Here is an 11,964-nt window from a genome sequence, read left to right as displayed (position 1 = left end):
CGTCGTGTCGTTTCCTACTTACTCGTCAACAGCAAGAGCAGTTTCGGAATTTTTCGTCTTTGCCACTACCAGAGGGTCGCATAACAGTAATAGATAACATTCTTAATGTAGGGCCTGCAGGGCTCCAGTCTGAAGGGATCTGTAAACTGCAGCAGATGACACCGCACGAGCGTAACCGATATATCTGGGCATGCGGAGTGCCGGTCAGCTGTTAGGCTGTACGGAGGACCGGTGCTGAGGTTGCGGCAGCACTTCTCGAGTGGTTCCTGTCAGACGAGATTGCCGCCGAGAGCCGTGGACCAGTATATAAGCGGCGGCCGCCGGCTGTCACCGCACACGGCCTCCAGCACTGACCAGCGGACAACATGGCTTGCAAGGTGAGGCTCAGGACCCTCTTGTAGTTGACTCGTGGTACTGTTTTAGTTTGTTCCATATACACGCGGTACCCGAATCGTGTGCGAAAAACTCGCAGTCCAGCCAACATGTTTCGCAATAGCTAATTTATATATTGACACGTACAGAAATAACATTTTTATATGAACGCCCTTCACAGACTTTCCACATTTCCAAGTGCCTTATACATCGAAATCACCTACGTAGGTACCTCCCATGCCATTGTAAGGTAGCTGGTGGGAAGTATTTTGTACCCTTAGCAACATCCCCATCATTTTACACCAAAAGCGAGCATTGGAGAATCGACTGTCCGTATAAAACCTCTATTTGGTCTAATATCCTTTGTCTTGCTCTCGTTTATTTGCTTATTAGAATTTTTCTCTAGTATTGGTGCGTTATACAGGCACAATTGTTTTTCACCAAAAAAATCGTGTTTATATTCCAGAAATCAGTGTAAGGTAGTTGCCCATTTTCCGAGCAAACTCGTTTTGAGTTAACAAGCCTGCTACAAATGCACCGTTCAATTACTGGAACAAAATTTCTGAAGCTCTCTGTAGAAGATTAAAAGCAATTCTTCAACTTAAATGAGGTAAAAGATTTGAGGATTTACCGTCACAGTGGGGGCGGGTGAGGGCAGGGGAGCTGGGGGAGGGGGAGATGTTTTGCGTGGTAAATCACTCAGCGTCCACGTTCGCGACCACAGTTCACAACGAACTTCGAGCCCTTAAATCAACCGTCGAAATTTGTTGAAATGATCCCAGCCGCATTGGGCAGTTTTCTGCCTCAAATCCAGTCCTAGGAAGCATGAATCCGCATTCCCATAACGTTTCAAAATATTTGAGGTGGTTACCCTGACTACTTCGTTAGCAAGACCACAACTGATTACCTAACTGATATATTTAGCTAGTACTTCGCTCTGCACATCTTAACGTAGCCCAGATTCTGGTTGCCTCCGCATTTCTTCTACAAACGGTGTATGTAACACAGCAGAGAGCTGATTACACAGTGTTTCATTATTTTTCGCAATGTGCCTTTATGAGCCTAATAACATTTATATAGCTCTAATCTGTTAGATTTTTCTAAACTGTAAACCATCGGCATTATTTAGACAGGAAATGACTACGTACATTTTCTATAACATTTTCTTGAACTTAAGTCAATTTATGTGATAAAAGACCCCTCGTTTTAGCATAACTGAAAGCAGTGGAATCTCAAAAGGCATCTGAATCGTATCTTGTCAGTTAACAGCCTTTAAATGGATGAAAGAAAATGATGTGTGACAATTTAACGAAGCAAGAAAATACTAGAAGAAAACACACTGCATATGACATCATTTAATTTCTAGACGTTTTTCATATAATACATGATTACTGTCTGAAAATATATTTTACTTTCGCGATATTAAAAGTTTTTGGGGTTTGGTACAATGTCAGTCTTTCCGTAACCTACGCATGCGATCTTTCGGCCATCTTACTGGCGCCTTCTCTGGGAAGCTGCCGGCCGGAGTAGCCGAGCGGTTCTAGGCGCTACAGTCTGGAACCGCGCGACCGCTACGGTCGCAGGTTCGAATCCTGCCTCGGGCATGGATGTGTGTGATGTCCTTAGGTTAGTTAGGTTTAAGTAGTTCTAAGTTCTAGGGGACTGATGACCTCAGTGCCATAGTGCTCAAAGCCATTTGGGAAGCTGACAGCACATTGCGGACAGCTCCAGGTGCAAAGGCAACGACAGAGAGACCGAAACAATGGATCCGGAGATTGTGGAAACAACGACTCAGTACCAAAATACAAGATTTTCTTAATACCATCAACAACGGCCTTGGGAGCCTATTCTTATGTGATGCTTAATTTGCCGTTAGCAATGATTAATGCGTATAGCCTCTGTCGTATAGTTGCTTATATGTTGTGCTCTTTGCTTATCAGCAGGTGATAATTTTCGTGGCAGCTCTGTCGCTGGCTCATGCCGGTTACTTGGGCGCCCCTGCAGTCCTCGCCCCCGCCGCCCCCATCGCTAGGGCCTACGCCCCCGCTATCGCCGCCGCCCCCATCGCAAGGGCATATGCCCCAGCCATCGCTGCCGCCCCTATCGCCAGAGCGTACGCCCCAGCCATCGCAGCCGCCCCCGCAATCCGCACCGCCCCCGTGGCCGTGGCCGCCGCCGCCCCCGCCGCCGTCGCTGCCGAGTACGACCCGCACCCCGAGTACAGCTTCGCCTACAACGTGCAGGACGCGCTGACGGGCGACTCCAAGAGCCAGCACGAGAGCCGCAGCGGTGACGTCGTCCAGGGCAGCTACAGCCTGGCCGAGCCCGACGGCTCCATCCGCACCGTCGACTACACCGCCGACCCCGTCAACGGCTTCAACGCCGTCGTGCACAAGGAGGCCGGCGCCCATCCCGCCGTTGCCGCCGCCCCCGCCCGTGTGGCCGTCGCCGCCCCCGCCATCGCCGCGGCCCCAGCGCTAGCGTACGGTGCCGGCCTCGGCTACGGTTATGCTAGAGCAGCCTACGCTGCCCCCGCCATTGCCGCCGCCCCCATTGCTAGGGCAGCCTACGCCGCCCCCGCCATCGCCGCTGCCCCTATCGCCAGGGCTGCCTACGCCGCCCCCATCGCTAGGGCGGCCATTGCTGGACCCGCTCTGGCGTATGGAGGATACGGATACGGTGGTTTGGGATATGGCAAGGCTATTCTTGGGTAAACGCTATTGTACAAACTATTCATTCGCATTTTGGCGAATGTTTCTGTTATTCTACACTTTCTGTGTAACAAAGTCTGATATGTAAATAAACCGCTGTTCACTTTAAAGTATTGGTTGCTGTTTCCGTTCCCCTATCTCGGCGGCGAGCATAATATAGCTTTGTATCACATAATTTCTTTACAACACAATTACTCGAGCATCCTTTTACTGAGAATATTTTGTGGAAAACGCAAACAGGGCAACTAAAATGTTTAGTTGGAGACTGTATTGATATTGGATTTTCTTCACCCATACCACTCCAATGTCTAGAAAACGAAGTCATCGTCTGAAGTATTTTTAGAATTTTTTTTGTTATAGCGGTATAAATATTACACAAAGGCTATAAATCAACAACTTTTGCATTTACACGCGATGAATTAACTTCGTTGGAAAGAAGAAGATCAGATGGAGTAATAAGAAGAATCTATAACTATTTCCTATTGTCTGTCGGTAACGTGTGAGCCTCGTAATTGACAATCAACCCAAAGTCTGCTGTTCCTATTTGTGAGACTATCATTTTAGTACTGTTGCAAGTAGACGTAAATGATGAAATTTAATGTTTGTAGATGGTTAATAGGCGTCTTCTCTACGTCACTAAGCATGGATCCGATTGGCGACTAAGGTCATAAGAAGCCCAAAATTCTGTGTGAGAGGTGAGCCACAGTGGCTGTCTGTATAACAGCATTCACCTAGAATGGCAGTGACCTTAACGTAAGAAGTTGTTGGTAGTAACGCAGGCTGTTTGCTAAGTCAGATACTAATTCAACGAAATTTGATGTTGGTTGGGGGGGGGGGGGGAGGGGCAGGACAGAATAGTCTATGATTTAAACACTCTCGCAAATTATGCTTACACAATCTAACAATACTGCACACAATTTTACTGAATGTCAGTTCTATTTGCAGCAACAATTTTTGCACGAGCAGTTTCGGCCCTTAGGTCATTCATTTAGTGCTAACAATTGGACGACTGAATTCCATCTGTCAGCTGGACTACTCGGTGCACAATGATCACAGTACTTTACACCGCAATATGGCTTTTTATATATTATCTGTTTACTGTAACACACGATCTTTCAACGTTGGCTTTGCTGAAAGACTCTATGGGGTAGCTTTTAATATACTGGACAACGATCAACAACATGATACAGCAACTTCCGTGGACTAGCACGCATCTCACAGTCGGAAGAATGTTCTTTTGTAAAGTTGGATAAGAGGCGTGTCCTGTAAGAAGACGCTCTTACATCAGTTGGTATGATATTGTTCCAGCCGTGGGCGTCGGCAGATTAGATTAGTACTTGTTCCATAGATCATTAATACAACATTACGTAACGATGTGGAACGTTAATAATGATGTGGAACGTTAACAAAAGGTGTCTATACAAGATATTACATTACATAAAATATTACATGACACTTAATATTTTTACTTTTTTTTCTTTTCTTTTTTTTGTCGGTGTTGGTGAAATTACCCACTTGCGACAGGAGTAAAACTCTTAGTTTGCCATTTCTTATATAACTGATTCGATTAGTATGAAAACGCGCCCCAGTAATAAAATTTATCGAAAATTATAAAAACATTTTTGTACCTCAAATGACTGTATTTACCCAGTTAGTATTTTATAGGTAGATTACTCCGTTATCGATACGGTAAGCATATTCAGTTGCATATGCGTAGTATACCTTCTTATGTTACTGGTATGAATGTGATTGTGACCGTTTTGATTCAGCGATCTAAAATTTCATCTTCATATGATTAATTCCAGAGTATTCAACGAGTTATGCATTAAAGCTAGAAAATTTTTACAAAATATTTATTTACACTCTCTTAATTAGATGCGAAGCGAAAATTAAAATTATGAAACAATAAACAATCAGAACAGTGGATAACATCCTATTAGATATCAAGAAAAGTAACCAACATCAGTATTCCTCGAAGTTTAGGACCAACCTAATAAAGGCTTATTAGATGTGATGCCATCTACAGCACTTTCTTTGCTTACAAAAAACATCTGATCAAGTTAATGGATTTATGCTTTCTGTTTATTGATGTTGACTGGTATAACTAAGATCTGAACAAAATGTGTTCTTAAAACTACATTTTTCACTCGGGCACGTACAGTGTAACTTAGAGCCTGTAACAGACTACATGAAGTGAGAAATATTGCAAAATAACTCTCAAATTAACCAGTGCAGTCGACTTTTAGCAACCTAGGACTGAACTAAGTCACTACCCGTCTTTCCATCTTCTCAAGTAGTGCATCATTCATTCTCCACTGCTGTAATCGTACAAGATTTATTTTAGGACGATGTGGTTTATGAGTAAATGTGACAGAGTATAGAACACTAAAGCAGCCCATTCTTTAGTAGTGCCCGAGTGTTTGGGATCCCCACCAGGTCTGATTAGAGAAAGACATCGAAGCAGTGGAGGTGGGGGCTACTGGATTTGTTGATCGTAGGTTCGATCAACACGCGAGTATTGGGGAGATGCTTCGTGAACTCAAATGGGAATCCCTGGAGGGACGACGACGTTCCTTTCGCTGAATACTACTTCTTCTTCTTCTTCTGACTAGGTTTCTCCTGTTTGTCTGCCTCACTCCGTGGATGTACAGGACCAGTTGCTTGGGTGGTTGTCCGGGTAGTCCTTTCCCTAGCAGTCGCCCATGTTCACAAATGTAACTTGTCTTGAAAGGTCCATCCTTTCCACGTAATACTTCTCTTTTCTTATCCTGTTTTCATCCATTTGTTTATATTTTGTACGCTACATTGTTCTCTTAACGATACATCTGTTCGTTTGCCCACATGGATACTCCTTGGATCTGTGTTACTACCTTCATTTCCATTGCCATTAAGTTTTGTTTTATCTGTTTTGTTTCTGCTCTAGTTTCTGCTGAATACGTTAAAACAGAACCCATCATTGTTTTGTGTATTTTTATTTTTCCCTGCCTACCATTACTCCCATTTACTTGATATTTCAGTTCTATGGTTAAGTCTTCATAGCTGGTGACAGCAGTCCTCAGATAATTAAAGCTCCTCACTTGTTCAATTGACATAACATCTATTTCTAATTTACATAGTACAGCTGCTTTTGATGTTGCCATATTCTTAGTCTTTTTAGATGAGATTTCCATGTAACATTACTTAGGTGTTTTGTTAAATTTGTGAAGTAAACTTTGCAAATTATCCTCATTATTTGCTATCAGTAAAGCATGATCATCACGACATATAATATTTACCATTTTATTTCCCATTTTATAGCCAAGTTTCCTTCTTGCGTCATCAATGATGTGACCCATTATTAAGTTGAATGGGAGTGGGCTTAATGAGTCTCCTTGTCAATTTCCTTCATCTAGTATAATTTCACCTGTGTATCCTTTGTGTGTTTTAATTCTCGTTTTATTATCTGTATATCTATCTTCTATGATTTTCACTAACCCATTGCTACTCTCTTGTCTTTTACGGTCTGAATTATATCATGTTTTCTCATACTAACAAAGGCTTTTGACAAGCCAACGAAGCACAAGTAGGCTGGGTTATTAAACACTATGGACTTCTCCATTATCTGTCTTAAAGAGAAAACAGCATCTGTTGTTATACCGTTTTTCTTGAATCCTTAAGAAAGTTTAGAGAATCAGCGTTTAAAGTGGACTGCAGAGCGGTTCTGCTGCATACATTTCGCTTAATAATCACAAATACAAGACATATTAGGGCTTGCACGAAGGCAGGTAGGCTGTAGTTTTCCACTCGCTGTATTTGCGAGTGGAACAGAAAAGTCATACATCGTATGGTGGCTTGCGGAATATTCAAGTAGATGTAGATATTACAAAATCGATAGTCAGTGACCTTTCAGATGATGAAATGAAGTTACCTCTCTGTTCAGGAGAAACTGGGGTATTTTAGGAAACTTCTCAATGATATTATGTGAAATAATGAATATAGTGCTCGTGACATGAACCCAAAAATATAAGACACATACTTTCCTCAGAACTAACCCCACTTAAATTAAAGTCTACCAAAAACAGGAGTATCAGGGAATAAAGGCATCTTCTAAGATAAACAGGAAAGTATCTACCCGTAAGCAACAGCTCTTCACTGTTTCCACAGCTCTTATTAGGCACAATGCAAAATACTGAAGAAAATAATCCAGAAATCGGAGAAAATGCATTATGAGAAGAGTTAGGTACTTAAAAAAGGTAAATATAGTATATAGTGCAGGAAGAGGAATTAAAGGATGTAGTGAAGGAAGAGATTGTTATAACTAGAGATAAGGTTGAGCAGCAAATGGTACAGTGATTACAGATATATTCAGCGTTTCAGATCACTTTAACAAGTATCTTATATGTGTTGCGGAAAATAAGGGGTTATCAGTTTCAGTAAATGATCCCATGAAATATTTGAGATGAGGCCTTACAAATAACTACAGCATATTTTACTTTTAGTGATATTCATACTATAATCTCTTTCAGAGACACTATCCATTCTGTTCAATTGATCATCTAAGTCCCCCGTTACCTGAGAGGATTACCACGTCAGCGGCAAACCTAAGTGTTTATTTAGTCACCCTGAACATTAATTCCCTTTCTAAATATCTCTTTGCTTTTCTTTACTAATTTCTCAAAGCACAGATTGAACATACTCTAACCCTTACCTCACTCCCTTCTCAGCAACTGCTTTCCTTTCTTGTCCTGCTCTTTCAACAGCAGTCTGGTTTCTGCACAAGTTGCAGATAAACTTTCACCTCATGTATTTTATCCCAGACCATTTCAGAATTTGGAATAGTGTTTTCTAACCGACGCAGTCCAAAACTTCTACAACCTATCTTCTAAGGTAAGATGTAGCCTCAGCATTTCTAGCATGTTCCTTCATTTCTAAAGAACTCAAATTGATCTTTCTCGAAGAGGTCTTCTATTCGTGTAATAATTTGTGTAATATTCTATTCGTGTTAATATTTTGGAACAATGAGTTACTAAAATGACGGTACATTAATGTTCACAACTGTCTTCTGGGTCAGGACATCACACACTGATTTCCAGAAATAACTGCAACACGGCGCCTTTTATAATGCTTAGTTTTTAGTTATTTACCATGATAGATTTCGAATAGCCCAGCAACTCGCCATCAGACGATACACACTTTTGACTAGTATTTGGAACACTGTGCGGTTCGTGTAGCTATGGCAAGATAGAAAAACGAAACAAGCAAGCACTGAATGTGTCGAAAATTATTTATAACGTCGATTCATAGGCATTACTTATAGGTATTCACAACCATGGGTTTATTCGTGGTGCATACATTACTCTGCAAACCATAATATACGTTTTCCAGTTCCGTTAATTCTAAGCATATCACAAACTTTACCGCAGGCAGCAATTTTACCTGTATTACAAAATGTAAACAAAGAAAAGAGCGTGATTAAAGTTAGTGCTCAATGAAATTGTGTTGGGGCAGGTATTTTCTTTGCTCAACATTCACATTTTCTAAAATTCCACATTGCTGACAGTAAATATACAGATATGGATTAATATGACATTCGTTATTACAAAACTAATATGTTTTCATTATTACCAAATTAACATGTGTTATCTACAGCATTTATCAGACTAAGAGTTCATGATGATATTTCATCTATAGTGTTAGTACTGGAATTACGTTTGGCATGTTTATTTTACACAATGATTCTAATCTAAACATCAGAGCTTATTATATGCGTGGCTTTCCACACAAACAACAAAATACTAAACAAAAATAGTTCATAAGACTGAAATAGCAAACCCAAATTTCATAAAACTGATGTGTATATAAATTAATTATGACTGCTTCTCTTGGTTCTCAGTAGATGAACTAGGAAAAAAATTTAGCACAATGACACAATCTGTTCAAAAATTCTGAATAAATTCTGTTTTGCTGCCCACCTAAGTCAAAATAGATTTTCAGTTACAGACCTAAAAATTAATTCTTAGCACAGTTTAAAAATTCTAAATAAATCCTATTTTGCTGCCCAGCTAACTCAAAATCAATTTACGATAACGTTGGAAGCTGGAGAAGTGAATTAAAATTTGTGCTGCGGCTAGGACTCTAATTCGAATCTTCTTGCTTACTAGGCAGATATGCTAACCACTACACCACCTCACCATATGGTCAACATAGCTGCACGAAATACCCAAGTCTTATCCCTCCCCAACACAAACTTCAGTTCACATCTCCCCTTAAATTGTCACTATTACCAGGGCTCTCCGACAGTGGAATAGCACCCTAGCATTGGACGCAATGGGGAAGTGCTGTACTACATGTGATCTTCCTAGAAAGCAAGTAGACCCGGGTTCGCGTCCTGGTTGCAGCACAAATTTTAATTCACTTCTTCAGCTTCAAACTTTATCGTAGACAAATTAGAGACATCAATTGCTGAAGGAAAATTTTTATTTAAGATCAAAATAAATTTTCAATTACAGACAGAGTAGCTAGTCTCCATATTATGTACTCTGTAGTCAAAGCAATAAAGATGGGCCTACTGGAATAATTAGAGATTTTCACCCATAAAAATAAATCATTCCTCATCATTTAAATGAAAAAATTATTTCACAAATAACCTATTTTTTCACAATTTTGAAGAATCTTTTAACCCTTAAAAACTAAACAGTTGCTCTGAACTTACATACCTATTACACAAAAAAACACACACACACACACACACACACACACACACACACACACACACAACATCTCCATCCTTACAACTCCCATCCCTCACTAAGTCCCTCACCTCTACCTCCTCACAACACCCCTTTCCTAGCAGAACACCTACTCATCACTGTCTCTTTTTTCCACACAAACAAACACAAACACACACACACACACACTCTGTCCCCTGTATATCACCATCCCAAATGCCCACGTTACGTAACGTTGTCATTAAATCAATTCATCGACTTGCTAAGCTCAGCTATTTAGTTCATAATCAATAATCAGTGTGTTATAATCAAAAGTAATTATCTAGAACATAATTTCATTTCTAACATTATAGACGAAATATCATCCTGAACTCTTAGCTTGATAAACTTTGTAAATAGCACAAGTTAATTCTACAATAATGAATTACTGTCACTTTCATTATAGAATGTTAATATTAAACCGTATGTATTTAGTGTCGCCAATGTGCAATTTTAGAAGTATGAACGTTGACCCATGAAAATATCTACTCAATACAAATTCTTTGAACACTAATTTCAGTCATGCTCTTTGGTTTGTTTACATTCTGTAAAGCAAGGGGGAGTTGCTGTCTGTGACAACCTTTATGTAGAGCTTAGTTGTAATGGAACTGGAAAACAACATGAATCCAGAGTAATGCGTGCACCAGGAATAACCTAGGGTTGCTGTTAACTGCAATCCTTCAAGTCGATCTTATGTTGTAAATAATTCTCGTCACATTCAGTGTTTAACCGTTTCGTTTTTCTATCTTACCAAAGCTACACGACATCACAATTTCCCGTAGATTCATTAAATGTTAGTACCATATGATGACAAGTCGTTAGATGCTTAGAAACCGGTCGATAAAAACTGAAGCATCGCAAAAGACAACAGATTGTAGTTATTTCTGGAAATATTTACTCTTCACACTCCCAGTGTTACACGCCAATAATGGATAAAAGTTTTATTACATTCTTCTTGAGGTCTGAGGAGATTTCGTCTGTCTGGTATGTCTTGTACACTAGGTGAAATATTTGTCCGACTGTTGTTTCTCCCAAGAATCTCAGTAATTCGAAGAGAACATCGTCTACTCGAAGTACCTCATTCCGACTTAGATCTTCCTGTACCATGTGAAATTCTTCATCGATTATCATACCTCCCATCATCCACTAACTCTTCCTTTTCCATAATAATTTCTTGAAGTCTTTTCCTTCCTTTTCTTCTTTGCTTAGTACTGACTTGCCATCCGGGCTCTTTATATTCATACAGCTGTTTCCGTTTACTCAAAGGGCTTCTTTAATTTTAGTGAATGTGACTTAATGCCTTTCCCATAGTCATTCCATCATAAACAGCTCTGCATTTCCTCTCCAACCAGTGCTATATTGTTATTTGACACCCCCTATCAGTCTCATTTTTTTAGCCTTTGAATTCTCTTTCGTTTATTCCATTCGCTGTATTTTTTTAGCTTCTTTTTGTGACTTAAATTCACTATGATGTAAGGAATGAAGAGACGTCATCAAAATTCTGAAGAAGTTAACTGTTGCCAGCATCATAGAAAATATTATAAAAGTAAATAAAAACACTGATTCTTAACCATCTGATGCAATTATACATTTTTAAAGTCACACTTTGTATTTGTAAAGGGTTTCAGTATTGTAAAGGCTATCTACATGTACAGCTAGAATTTACTTCATTCATCAGACAATAAACGAGAGGTTAAGCGTATATCCTGTTTCCCTAAAGGTGTTTGACATCGTAAATAAAAAAATCCTTTGAATTAATTTAGAATATTATAGTGTCATAGGAAATGCAGCAAAATGGTTCAAAGGCATTCTGTGGGTATGAACCTTGCATTAACACATTTGTTATCATTCAACTACAAACTAATTGCATGTTGCATTCTATGAAGTCCTATCATAGAGAGTGTAAATTTCGTGTGTGCTTAACAGTGTTTAGACAACAACTAAATCCTAACCTGTTTTTGTCTGCAGATGGTGCAACATTGAGATACATATAAAATCAAATACAGTTTTACAAAGAACTGTTAGTGAAATTTTCATGGCCATTGATTAATTATTCTAGCATTTCTCTATAACTGAACTTCGAAAATGTACGAGTACATTAAACACGGTGCTGAACTCGTCAGATGTTTTCACTC

The 11,964-nt window shown here is 39.8% G+C and overlaps 1 protein-coding gene across 2 annotated transcripts; it reads left to right on the top strand.

Annotated features, from left to right (window-relative positions):
• The first annotated feature begins 334 nt into the window (after window positions 1-334).
• Window positions 335-3,193, top strand: LOC126162611 (cuticle protein 18.6-like). Of its 2 annotated transcripts, none has more exons than XM_049919220.1 (2): window positions 335-377; window positions 2,313-3,193. In XM_049919220.1, exons 1-2 carry the CDS (start codon window positions 366-368, stop codon window positions 3,084-3,086), a joined length of 786 nt encoding a protein of 261 aa, XP_049775177.1. In that variant the 5' UTR covers window positions 335-365; the 3' UTR covers window positions 3,087-3,193. The 2 variants fall into 2 exon arrangements, with proteins under 2 accessions (XP_049775177.1, XP_049775178.1); XM_049919221.1 differs by having other exon boundaries at window positions 344-377; window positions 2,316-3,193.
• Window positions 3,194-11,964: the final 8,771 nt, after the last annotated feature.

Source organism: Schistocerca cancellata, chromosome 2 (genome assembly GCF_023864275.1).
Source record: "Schistocerca cancellata isolate TAMUIC-IGC-003103 chromosome 2, iqSchCanc2.1, whole genome shotgun sequence".
Taxonomy (NCBI): Eukaryota; Metazoa; Arthropoda; class Insecta; order Orthoptera; family Acrididae; genus Schistocerca; species Schistocerca cancellata.
Note: the sequence above shows the minus strand (reverse complement) of the source record. Positions and strands in the feature narration are given on the sequence as shown.